This window comes from Peromyscus leucopus, chromosome 6, assembly GCF_004664715.2.
Source record: "Peromyscus leucopus breed LL Stock chromosome 6, UCI_PerLeu_2.1, whole genome shotgun sequence".
In the NCBI taxonomy this organism is placed as follows: domain Eukaryota; kingdom Metazoa; phylum Chordata; class Mammalia; order Rodentia; family Cricetidae; genus Peromyscus; species Peromyscus leucopus.
Window position 1 is genome coordinate 126,247,580 of NC_051068.1, and position 13,715 is coordinate 126,261,294.

At 41.8% G+C, this 13,715-nt stretch overlaps 1 protein-coding gene across 6 annotated transcripts in view; it reads right to left on the reverse strand.

Moving 5' to 3' along the window:
- Positions 1-13,715, reverse strand: part of LOC114702493 (serine/threonine-protein kinase TNNI3K) — a 273,778-nt gene that overhangs the window by 201,066 nt on the left and 58,997 nt on the right. For all 6 annotated transcript variants that reach the window (XM_028882930.2, XM_028882931.2, XM_028882932.2 and 3 more), the window contains exons 6-7: positions 6,713-6,811; positions 2,918-3,056 (exon numbers count right to left, since the gene is read on the reverse strand). In XM_028882930.2, the coding sequence (XP_028738763.1) occupies positions 2,918-3,056; positions 6,713-6,811 (238 nt within the window). The remainder of the gene's footprint in view (positions 1-2,917; positions 3,057-6,712; positions 6,812-13,715) is intronic.

A 13,715-nucleotide genomic window follows, 5' to 3' on the forward strand; every position in this document is an offset into this window, starting at 1 on the left:
TTGGCCCACGGTCATGACAAATCTCTCTCACCTACCAGTCCCACAGCTGCTCAGACCCAACCAAGTAAACACACAGAGACTTATATTACTTATAAACTGTATGGCTGTGGCAGGCTTCTTGCTAACTGTTCTTATACCTTAAATCAACCCATTTCTATTAATCTATAAATTGCCACGTGGCTTGTGGCTTACCAGTATCTTAGCATCTTCTCATGGCAGTGACTGGCAGTGTCTCTCTGCCTCAGCCTTCCACGTCCTAGAATTCTCTTCTCTGCTTGTGCCGCCTATACTTCCTGCCTGGCTACTGTCCAATCAGCACTTTATTTATACAGAGTGATACCCACAGCACTCTTGTCCAGGTGTCTGGAGTCACTGGACTTCCCTATCACTGTTGTAGGTATCTGTGAGTCACTGGACTTCCTTATCACTGTTGCAGGTATCTGTGAGTCACTGGACTTCCCTATCACTGTTGCAGGTGTGTATGAGACACTGGACTTCAATATCACTGTTGCAGGTGTGTGTGAGACACTGGACTTGCCTATCACTGTTGCAGGTTTCTGTGAGTCACTGGACTTCCCTATCACTGTTGCAGGTATCTGTGAGTCACTGGACTTCCCTATCACTGTTGCAGGTGTCTGTGAGTCACTGGACTTCCCTATCACTGTTTCAGGTATCTGTGAGTCACTGGACTTCCCTATCACTGTTGCATGTTGTGATTCTTATGTTGCATGTTGTGAGACAACTGGACTTCCTCTATCACTGTTTTGTCATGGTTTTTTTTTCATTTGTGAGTCACTGGACTTCCACTGTTGCAGGTGTGTGAGTCACTGGACTTCCCTATCACTGTTGCAGGTGTCTGTGAGTCACTGGACTTCCCTATCACTGTTTCAGGTATCTGTGAGTCACTGGACTTCCCTATCACTGTTGAAGGCATGTGTGAGACAATGGACTTCCTTATCACTGTTGCAGGTGTGTGAGACACTGGACTTCCCTATCACTGTTGTAGGTATCTGTGAGTCACTGGACTTCCTTATCACTGTTGCAGGTGTGTGAGACACTGGACTTCCCTATCACTGTTGTAGGTATCTGTGAGTCACTGGACTTCCCTATCACTGTTGAAGGCATGTGTGAGTCACTGGACTTCCTTATCACTGTTGCAGGTGTGTGAGACACTGGACTTCCTTACTACTGGATGAAAGCATCAGTAGTAGCTTCAGTAAGTGATTACCAATTTGAATTTTGGACCCAAGGAGCTAGCAGCTCTATGGGCCTGACAACCATGTCCTTTTGGAGCTGTGCATCTTTCCTGCTGCAAAGGCCAGCAGCTCTCACTGATGGGCATTTAATTAGGTCTCTAGGGGGGCAGGCAGAGGAGGCTAGATATGCCTGAGAGAATTTTATGGCCAGCTGTAGCTCTGGGTGAATCTGTGTCAAAAATAAAAGTCTAGGAGGGAGTCCTTCCTGTTTAATGCTAGTTTCAATCAACTTTCCAACATTTATTTAATAATTTTAAGAATTACAAAAAAAACCATAAAACTGATGACCCTAAGACTTTATGCCTATCAAGTCACAGAATAAGAATAGAGCATCACTTGTTGGGCAGGCTGTCAGAAGGAAATGGAATACATTGGCAAAGGATTGAACCACAGTACAAATACCTTGGGAGACTGTCCAGAAATCCCTTAACAATTAAAAATATGCATACCCTTGGGTTCATCAATTCTACACACACACACACACACACACACACACACACACATATATATATATATATATATCCAAAAGATAAATGCATCTGCTAACCAAAGAACTTATATAATACCAAGATGGCAGAAATATTAAATTACAGTCAGGAGGAAATTGGACGTGCAACGGTAGCATATTTGGAGTCTTCTACAGGTTAAAAGGTAAGACTCTGTGTGTGTCAGGAATATGGGTAAATGTCAAGATTACTCTTGTGAGCAAAGTGTGGAGCAGGGAGATGGCTCACTGAGTAAAAGCGCTTGCTGAGCCGGGCGGTGGTGGTGCACCCTTTAGTCCCAGCACTAGGGAGGCAGAGCCAGGCAGATCTCTGTGAGTTCAAGGCCAGCCTGGTCTACAGAGTGAGATCCAGGACAGGCACCAAAACTACACAGAGAAACCCTGTCTTGAAAAACCAAAAAAGAAAAAAGAGAGGAAAAAAAGCACTTGCTGAGCAAGCAGGAGGACCTGAGTTCAAATCCCTGGACCCATGTGAAAAGTTGTATGTTACTCAGGAGTGCCTGTGACCCCACTGCCATTGGAAGCTGAAACAGGAGGACTGCTGGTATATTCTGGCTCTTAGCTGTGTGCTGTGGGTTCATAGAGAGACCTTATATCAAGGGACTACATCAAAGTAATAGAACAGGATGTCAAATGTTTTCCCAGTCTCCACAAGTGCCTGTGAAGACCTGAACACACACACAGGCATAGACTATATACATACACCACACACATATACACACAGAGAGAAAATTAAAAACAAACATAGAATAGAAAAAAATTATTGTGGTGTTTAAGTAGAGATAAAGTGATCTGAAGCAGGAAAGCCTGGAAGGTAAGTTACCTTTCGAGCGAATGACTCCAAATTTACTGAAGTTTCTATATGTTAATTATACCTCAACTGAAGGAAAAGATCAGTGAATAACAACTGATAGGACCAATCTGTCTGGAACATTGCTTCCTAACACCAGGGTGCTGGGTGTTTGGGAAACTGAACTGAGAGGAATAAAGAAATACTCTCATTGGAATTTAACAAATAAACTTTTAAAATAAATTACGACTTGTGGCACACGTTTGTTAGCACATATCTGCAGGAGTAGTCAACTCCAAGTTTGTTCCTAGGGGAGCAAGGGAAAGACACACCCACGTGATGTGGAGGTGGCAGACACAACCTTACCATCTGCTCTGCTCCCCTCTTCTATCAGGAGTTTCACAATGTTGAAGAACCCTTTGGCAGAGGCCAGGTGCAGAGGCCTGTCTCCAACTTCACCGCTTACATTGACATCAGCACCAAACTTCAAAAGGACACTGGTTACCTGAAAGAGCCCATCATTTGAAATTCGTTTGGGAAAACAATCGTGTGTTCTTGGGGCACATGCCTGTAATATCAGCGACTGGGGCATTGGAAGGTAGAGGCAGGAAGATCAAGAGTTCAAGGTCATCCTCAGCTGCAGAGTGGGTGCTTCCCTAGCCTGTGCTACATTAAGTCCCAATCCCGAAAAACACAATGCACAACTTATACTGTCTAAAACACCTACACTATCTCTTGGTCTAACTTTTACCCCAAAATAACAGAAAATCCTAGACCAACTAGTTAAAAACAATAAAGAATTTATTTGATCACTGAAAAGGAGTCCAATGGTAAAGCAATTTCACTTTGGGGCTCCTCCCTAGGGAATGATGCCACCCACAGTGGCAATTTCACATTTCAATGACAATTAAGACAATCTTCCATAGACAGGGCCACAGGCCAACTTTTAATAGACAATCCCTCATTGATGTGCTCATCTCAGGTGATTCTAGAGTGTGTCAAGTTGGCACTTAAAACTAAGCAGCATAGTGTCACACACAGTCTGGAAGATCCAGGGGACAGGCTTGGTAGCTAGAATCACAGTCTGACCTACATAGGCTCTGGGCCCTCAGATGAGTAGTTAAGATACCACTGTATGATGTGTTCAGTGTTAGGGTTGGAACCCAGGACCTCACACTTTCTAGGCAAGTGTCTTATCAATGACTACCCTGCCACACACACACACACTGACCAGTTTTACTAATTTCATGCCAAGTGCCTCTGACATAAAGTAGAAGTCATGGTCAGACTTAACTTACAGGTTGTGGTGAGGACCAGAGGAGATGATATGTTTAACGTGCCAAGCACAGTGGCTAACAGATAGCAAAATAGTGCAATAGATATTTGATAGAAGTTCTCAGCCAAGCATTATCTGGTGGCAGATGGGGAAAGACCTTTCTGTGAAGTGTACCAACAAAAGCATGGACTTGGAGGCCCAGTTCATACATATTAGATGTCACTGTGATCCAACGAGCTAACCGTTTAAGACCTCAGTTTCTTCACTGTTAAAATGGGAGCAGTAATGCTCTATCTCTTCATGCTGCTGGGAGGATTAAGTCAGTGCTTGTAAGGTATGCAGAACCGTGCTTAGCCCTAAACATCCATCGCACAGAAACGGCAACACACCCGAGCACTGCGTGCATTTTACCCTTCTGTGGCTAATGAGCAGATCTACACTCACTTTGGCCATCGGAACTTTGCCAGCTAAGCAGATCTTCCTACTCCTGCCATTTCTGTGACTTCATAACAGACAGCTAAAGCTCTCCGGGAAGTCAATTGTCTATTAAGTGCTATTATTACATATGCAGGAAATACTGCTCTTGCTACAAGAACTTACAATTAAGTGAATAAACAAAAGACAAGAAGCAGGGTGCACCAGCACACTCATAGGCTGAATTTGCCACTCTCTGCATCAGCGTATTTCAGCAAATGACAACAGTTTCCATATATTACTGGTATGCTGCCTTCACTCAGAAAGTGAGTCCCTTATCATAAAAGGGCCATCCACATTTTAGCATAATTTGTATGGCTGTGACTATATTTTCAGGAAAGGTAAACAAATTTAGCTCTTCACTAACATGCATGGAGGCTCTTTATCTCTCTGCTGGGTGATGAGGTTAATCAGTAAAGCTGATGAGTCTGCAAACAGCATACACACTACGCATCCTGCTCCAGCCTAGCTCCAGAACACGTGGGGTTTTCCTGTCATCCAACTTTTGGAGCGTGCACACGTACTATGGCCAGTGCCTAGCTCCCCAGGCACCTGGGTATACTCTGAGTAGCACATCGATGGGCTGCCAAGTTTCATACTGTGTGGGTCATGCTTCAGAGGTTCAAGAGTGTGAAAGCATATGCCAGCTAGCAGGGATACAAAGGCACAGATGGACCCCTCAGGGAGCACGGAAATGGGATTGGTGTAGCTGAAGTTTTCCTGGTCCTGCCTGACCCACAGTCAGAACAAATCTCTCTTACCCACTGGTCCCGTAGCCACTCAGACCCAAGTAAATACACAGAGACTTACATTACTTACAAACTGTATGGTCATAGCAGGCTTCTTGCTAGCTAGATCTTATATCTTAAATTAATCCATTTCTTTAAATCTATATCTTGCCATGTGGCTCATGGCTTACCCGTATCATACATCTTACTTCTCATGGCTGGGGCTGGCAGCGTCTCCTGACTCAGCCTTCCTCCTCCCAGAATTCTTTTCTCTGCTTATCCTGCCTATACTTCCTGCCTGGCTACTGGCCAAGCAGCATTTTATTAATCAATCAGAGCAACACATTCACAGCATCCCCGGCAGACTGCTGTGGAAGAGTTCACAGGAAGATAAGGACTACACAGATGGAGGGCAGTTTTGTTTGGTTTTCTACTTACTTTTGTATTTCTGAGTTTATTTGGTTCTTTTCAGTTTTTTTTTTCAAAATAGCTAAGGGATAGTGTTTGAAATCAGCAGAGGAAGTGTTTGTCTTTCACTATGCAGAGGTGGGAAATCAATAGACTCTGGAGTTAGAACACACTGTTTTGAATTCTGACTTGACTGTTTAGTTGAATTGCCTGGGTTTGATGGTTTTCTGCATGGGCTCACAGAGAAGGGGCTTGTGTCCTGATAGAGAAGGCACAGGGCTGGAGGCTAGCCAGCCTGGGTGAACACGCCAGCTCTTCTTTTCTGAGCCATCTGACTCGAATGCTACCTGCTCTGCTGGGCTTTGGATGTCGTGCTGGCAACCGGGGGCAAATGACACCCAAATTATAAAATATTTCTGAAGATCTGCAACCCTGATAGCTTCAGGGTCTTATTTGCAAGGCTGCTGGGAAGTTCTGGCACTCTCCGCCCTTCCCCAAGTGACCGACCTCTCACTCCCATTTTCTTGTCCATAGCTGGCTCTCATTTCCTTCCCTCTAATACAGACAGACCCTGGAGAACCATCAGGCCTGACAGTAAACCTGAGGCAATCTCCTAAAAATTTTGAACCTGATCACAAACTCAAGGTTTTTTGAAGGCAAGTCACAGGCTCAGAGCCAGAGCAGGCACTGATTTCAGGAGAGATTTTTCAGCCTCCAACATCCCCTGAGAGCAGAAAAGAGGAAAGACACTTGCTTCAGAGAACTGCTGGCAGGGCCCTTGTGGTATGTTTTATGCCCACTCTATTAGCATCTCAACAGTGGTATGCACTGTGCGTCTCCCATTTCCATGTAAAGACATTCCTGGAATGTCCATATCATAAATATTTTCCCATTAAGAAATGAATATCAGAGGTACTATGTAGACTACAGATAGCCATAACACTGGAAAACATTTGTTTTTCTAAATTCAGGCTGCCTGATTCTGCAAACCACAATGCATACCCTAGTGTCTGCTTCCTGCGCTAAGACAGGAACAATGATTGCCAAAGCACTGTAATGTCTGTGTGATCTACAAGCTCCTATGCGTGGAACTGATGAGAATATTGTACAAATTACCCATGTGATACTGGGGTTCAAACCCCGGACTCTGAGCATATGAGACAAAGTCTCTATCACTGAGTTATGCTGATGCTTGGAGAACACCTTAAGTAGCCTTTCCTTGAAGCCAGCCCCGTGGCAGCCCACCAGCCTTTGCAGCTCTCAGTACAGACCTACCTGCTCATGCCCATAGTAGGCTGAGATGTGCAGTGGAGTGAAGAAGACTGCGTCTTGAGCATTAATGTTGGCTCCATGTTTCAGCAACACTTCTGCAGCCTAGATGAGAAAGAGGTACTTGTTAGGGACCTCTCCTAGGGTGGCCACACATCTGAGTTTAGTGTGTCAGTAACTGTACACAGCTCCCATTCAGGAGGTCCGTTCTGAAACATCTTTCTTCCACCTCCTTTCCCTCTTGCCTTTGACTAGAAAACAAACATCAATGCTTTACATATGACATTTAAGGGCCCTCTCAGTCTGATAGTATCACTGTTTGCTTTATTTATTGCATGCATGTGTGTTTCTGTATTTATGCATGCTATGTGCAGGTCAGAGGACAACGTCTACAGTGTGGGTTTCAGGGATTAAATTGAGGTCACCAGGCTTAGCAGTGACTCTATTTGTGGATCCACCCTGCAAGCCTTGATGGTATTCTTCCGAACATGTCTCTCAACCCTCTCTTCTATGCAACGAAAGAACATCCTGTTTCCTCCTTTTTAAAGCTATGTTCTTAAATTGCCATCAGTCAGATTTTCCTTCCTGTTTACAGAGCTTTAAACCCCAACCAAAATGCCACCTCTTCTCAGGTTTCCTCAGTTTCTTTCTCTTCACTGCAATCTCTTTGGCTGAGAATAGATCTTCTCTGTTTGTTTAGGAAAGGTTGATTTGACAGGTTCTGCCGTGTTGAGGTCTGAACACAAGACGTCCTGCTTGGACTCATGATTGCAAAGCTGATCCCCAGAAGATGGTGTTATTCGGGGAGGTAGGGATGAATGAAGTGATGGGGCAGGCTCTTGTGGTTATCCCCGATCTTATCCCCGATCACTTTCTGTCTTGCTTTCCTCTTCCTAGTTGGTGGTGAGGTGGACAGTCCTCTTTCACTTGCTCTAGACTCCATGAGATCCTTCCCAATCATGTGGACCCTTAAAAGGCATAGGCTGGACCCTTTGGAATCAAGAGCCAGAGGGAACAATAACCTACCCGGCCTTCCTTTATGTTTTTCTTTTGTTGTTGTTGTTTTTGCTTGGGTATTTTGTAACAATGATACAAAAGTACCTATTACATGTTAATCTTTTCTGGGTTGTTATGGGTGGGTGCAAACTGTTATCCACACATGTAGAGGAGGAAGAAAGGAGATTTTTACAAATTTATTTCTTCCTCACAGGTAAACAGAAAGAGAACAGAGCTTTGCTTTTCATTGCTTCTCTGTGTTCTCTGTCATCTCCTGATGTGCCCAGGTAGCTCGATTTAGAGTACCCTGTTCTTCTGTCTTTCATGTGAAGCCTGATGACTCTCCAGGTTGTTTTCACCAAAGAATGACCTCAGATATTTTTTTCTGGATAGTATCATATTCATTCCTTAAAGTATATTTGGTTTCAGTGAGGACTTCTCTAATTTATAGGCTAGTCTTCAGCTGACACACAATGGAGAAAATTTTCCAAAGTCTGTGAGATGGGAAACAGAAGTTTGGGAGACATAGGCTCCTAACTCCGCTTATGTCCCAATAAGCCAGAATCCTCATGTGAGCCAGGGATTGTCAGAGTTGGAGAAGGCCGTGGGCATTTCTAGCCGCAGCCCTAGATTTTAAAATGGTAGCCATTGAGGAATGGAGAAATCAAGAAATGTCTGAAGGTCAGAGGTCAGGTCAGTATCGGGAGGGCGGTGACTCTCCAGTCTCCCTCCCTTATTGTTGTATGAGCTTTGGGGGTTACATGGTCCCTGGCCATGTCTGTCTCCTGCTCTGTGTCCTGACTGGCGATGGGGTAGATGACTCCCTAGGCCACTGTTGTTTACACTTTTGTTGTCAAAACAGAACTAAGTCTGAGTGTCCTACACCAAAGATAAGAGACTGACTTTGGACTTCTGGGGTTCTGAGTAGCTCCAAAAATATAAGCAGGTGCTTCATTTATTTTAGACGTTTCCAGGATTGAGCATTAGTTTATGTTTGGATACTTCAAGTTGATGATTAGTAGAACATATGGTATATGCAGTAAGTTGTTCTCCTAATAAAAGTTGAAGTTACAATTTTTATTGACAGAAGGTTGGTTACATATCAGGCACTGAACTTTTTCAATAGAACTTAGAATCTGCTGTGTTTTATGCAGAAAGACGGACACTGCTCTCCCATTTTAAATGTAACCTTGGGGTGACCAAGTAACACCCTTGTGGTCAACCGGTCAGCATGAAGGACAGGCAGAATACAAGTTAAGGTCTGCCCACTTCTAATTTTGCTTCCATTAGGCTGCTTCTGTGAGCGTGATCTCATTACCATTAAGTAAAGGGGACAATACACAACCCAGGCTGGAAGAAGTCACCTATCTGTAGGACTCCGTACATCAGTTGGAAATGAACGCCAGAGTCATTAGTAAGACATGTCTGGTATCTGAGGCTTCCTGTGATTGCAAGTCTAGTCTCAGCCACTCTGAAATGAGGCTGTTAATCAGCCAGGGAGGTAAGGCTCTTTATAATTTCTGTTATTTTAAATATTGCATAAAACAAAGTGGATATCATGAATTTTTACTATAAAAAAGGACTCTCAAATATTAACATGCAGAGCCAATTTCTTGGACTTGGCTCCATAATTTACTTTCCTTCCTGAAAGATAAATAGTCAAAAGCAGATTTCTACTCTACCAAGTTTGCACTCATCCATCCACCGAGAAGGTCGACCTTGGGCTGAGCATCCATTAATTATGTAGTACTGGCTTTCTGAGAATCTGTCAAAATGTAAGTTTTAATGAAACCACATGGAGTCATTATTGAACTGTAGGCTTTTAATAGCTTATTTTTAACTTTAAGGAAATACTCAACCATTGAGAGCACTGTCTGTGGGAATTCTGTGTTTTCAGTTATATGAAATTATTCCATGTTGCAATTTTCAGTGTCATTCTAGACAGACTTTCTTCTAGGACTCAGGGAAATATGGGGTATTTGATGTGCAAGCATGTCTGCCAGCTGGGCTAACACAAAGGTGTTTATGTAGAAATTTAAATAAAAAGTTATACAATCATTTTACCCAAGCTTTTTCTACCCAGAACAGGAAAGCATTGATAAATCTACTTTATTCTCTTCCTATTACAGTCCCAGGGAGTCACATACTGACTCTTTTCTATTTGCTGCTGTGGATGATGCCTGTAGGTATACAATAACTGTGGATATTGACTCTTTTTAATCAAAGAGAAAAAATAGGACGATATATCTGCTATCATGTACAGGTGAATTTAAAGGTAGATAATGACAATCTGCTTTTATGATAAGAATGTTAAACAAGGCAATCCATTAAATGCCTACTGAACTTCTTTTTCAAATCAATCTTTAGCAATTCCTAAGTGTTTGATTCATGGCAGGATGTATAACTGGGCTTTTAAATATTATTCAAATCATCTCATGAAGACTTTTTGGATAATCTGGGTGTGGTGGCGTATGCCAGCCATCCCAACCCTGAGAAGTATGAAGCAGAATGATTACCACAGATTCAAGGACCCCTGGCCAACAGGGTGAGACTCAGTCTCAAAAAAGTAATCACATAGCATATATTTTGTTATTTCAAATTATTGTGGAGAATATTGTCTTAATATTTTTCCTCAAAATGCCATAATAAAATCTCTTAACAAAATAATAAACTGGAAACAAGTGCTATCTCATGAGCTCTGAGCAGACTACAGATACTTTCAGGCTGTGAGCTGTATCAGATTTAGATTTGTATAGCTGACAGACATATAATTGCAGTGGGAATCTAATAGTCATTCTATCTGGGGTAAACATTAGAATGTAAGAGTTGTTTCTAACTATATCTAGGGTAACAGTAGACCATATTGCTATTTGTTGAAGGTTTCCAGGCCTTGAAGAAATCACAGTAAAGATAGGCGGTTGTTTTCTATGACCTGTAGAGTTGTTTTTCTGAGGAAGTTTTCCATCCATTGCATTACTTTGGTCACGAGACTATCCAGGCACACTGGGGAGGTCTTGAGTTATCGGGTACTGCAAACAGTGCATAATAAGGACTAGAGCTACAGGGCTGTGATAATTTCAATCAGAGAACATATAGAATAGATCAGCGGGGCTTTGGTGTAAAGAACTCACTATACCCCAAACACAACCCTTGTGTACAATCAATAAATATGCTTCTGAATGGAGGTTAGAGATTCAGTTCACAGAAACTGTTCCTCCCTGTTGTCAGAGTCTAAAATTACATTCTGGGGTGACTCTCCTTCTTTGAGCAGCCCACATAACACAGAATACCCGGCAATAATTATTAAAGTATAAACTGGAAATAGTACCTCGAAGTAACAGGAAGAAAAGGACCACAACATGCTTTCCATTAAGTAGCTGGTTCATTAGCACAGAAATTGGATCAGTACTCTTTATTTTGAGAGTGGAACAATCATGATATGAACTACCCATTTTAGATACTTTAATTCTCCAGGTTATCCCTGGAGAGGTCCAAGGAAGCCTCTCCTTTCTCAGCTTGTGGTTTTAATGCTCATGGGCACATTCTGCCTCTTCATTCTAGAATCCCATTCAGCAACTTCTTTTATCATTTGTTTTATGGTAGTCATTTGGTAGGTATAAAGGAAGGAAAATATGATAACACAAAGAGGAACTTGATGTTCCAGGGAAGAGAAACAGAACAAGGTAATTCTTGATTATATAAAATGCCAATTAGTGTAAGCTGCAATGACCAAAATATAATTTTGTGTTATATATCAACAAATATCTATATTTGAAATTATGACTTCCTAACTTAAGTGATAATTTATTTCCAATTTCTTCTTTGGAATCCTCTTTAAACTCATGCTTATATTTGTGGTTTCCTTAAATTTTGTAGTTAGTACAAAGCCATTGCTTTATGGCCTACATCTGAACCTTACTACTGAGATGAAGAAGAAGGACCAGGAAGTGGATCTCTGATGGGGAATCCTTATCTTCAAGGCTTTCAAGAGGAAACATGTTTTAAAGTCTGTGCCTCTTTAGTTCAAAATGATGTCAAAGGCATCTATAAAGCAGTTGAATACTGAGATGTCTCAAATCAAATTGGAGACTATTATATGCTATTCGTTGCAATGTTTTCCTTTTATACACTAGAAACATATTTTTAACACCAAACAGGATGTTTAATATTTATCTATCATTCCCAACACTTAAGTATCAAATTATTATATCTTTCAATAATATTCAGTTAAATAAGCATGTTTACTTCATTAGTACGTAAATGTGCTTGTCTTCAATAAATGGTAAAGTTACTTGTATGCCAAATAATTGTTATGGAATAAATTTCTTCATGATTTATTATGAATATATATCTTATTTGTATACTGATTTTTATGTAACTGTATACTCAGGCTTGCATGAAAATCTCTTGGGTGGAAACAGTTCATGGATGAGAAAGGTCAGGAATCCATGCTCTATATTCTGTAGAGTTTTCCACATAGGTCATCGCTGAACATTTCTGTAATAACCTTTGAAAACCTGGCACAGCTCTAATTAAGTGTTTGACTACAAAATCCTACTGGAAAATCATTCCTCCAGGCTGTCACAGAAGCAAGATTCCCTTTCTCCAATCTTTCCTTATGACTTCACATTAAAATTAAATTTGATTTTAAAATTATCTATAAGGTGATTTCATAGATAATTATTATCAAAGACACTAAAAAAGTCACCATTTTTTAAAATTGTGAAATAAAGCTTAAAAACACAGTTGTATGTGTTTGTGTTTATATGTGTGTGTTAAACAAATTCTACTAAGTATATGAACATACTGTCATTTTTCAGGAAGTGATGAGAACCCGAGAAGAGAAGCAGTGACTGAGGAGCGAACGACCACATGGACCAGAGCAGTGAGGCTGACGACCGCTGGTCCTTACTAACAGCAGAATTATAGCAAGGCTAAAGATTCCTATGTTATGTTTCCATGGAGGTGAGAATTGAAAACCCATACACCCCAACACACACACACACACACACACACACACACACACACACACACACACACACACACACACGGACCAGCAATAGAAGATGAAGGGCCCAGGAAAGTCTTAACATGTGAACATGCTGGGGTATGATGACACATGTACAAAGGTGAATCGGTGAGACCCTTTGTTTTGTGTGCTGCCAAATATCAGAATAAATTAAGAGTGAGAGGAGATACATGTAGGATATTTATGGTTAAAAACTTGAGAGGACGGGACCCTGAAAGGGGATAAGAAGTAGTAGCTAGGAAGGAAGAGTACCCCAAGAGTAGCTCCGCAAAGAGCTTACAAAAGGCTTGTAAGTGGAGGGCTCATACATTCTGCAGCCACTATTCAGCCATTGTGGTGCTGTGCCACTGGCTCCCTAGGACACAGGCCTTTTTGATCACATTTTCGTGTGAGAGTCTTATTTTAATATCCCTGGCTGATAACCCAGGCTGCCAGCATCTGCTGTTAGGAACACACAGTGTTCTATGTATTTCTAAAGCCTCTATCTTTTCTTGTGAGATTTATTTACGTAGCTTGCCACAGGCCCCACATATTCCACTGAATTACAATTGCTAAGACTTGGAAGTTGGAGTCAGAGTTACAGTTCCTCTTCCCACTGATGCCCCCAAACTCCTTGGCATGCAGCCTGGACATCACATGGGAGAGGAATTCATACCTGGCAAGCAATTTTCTCTGGACTTTTTTTTTTTTTTTTTTCAAACCAACCCTGCCATTCCTTTATCTACTCAAAGAAAGCTTCTTTGGAGAAGTGTTTGGGAAAAGTGCCTCGGTTTGAGTCTTCATAATTATATTCTGCAGCGGACTCAACTGAGGGGGCACAGAAAGAGAGCACCTCTCAGACAAGACGAAGTGGTATGAGCCCTCCCAAGGAATTATGGCAGTAATTAATGGATCCTAGCAGCTGGGGTTGAAAACAAAAGAGAGGACATGAACAATGAAATTTCAGGGTCAGTACAATTGTAAGCACACATCTAGAATACTCAG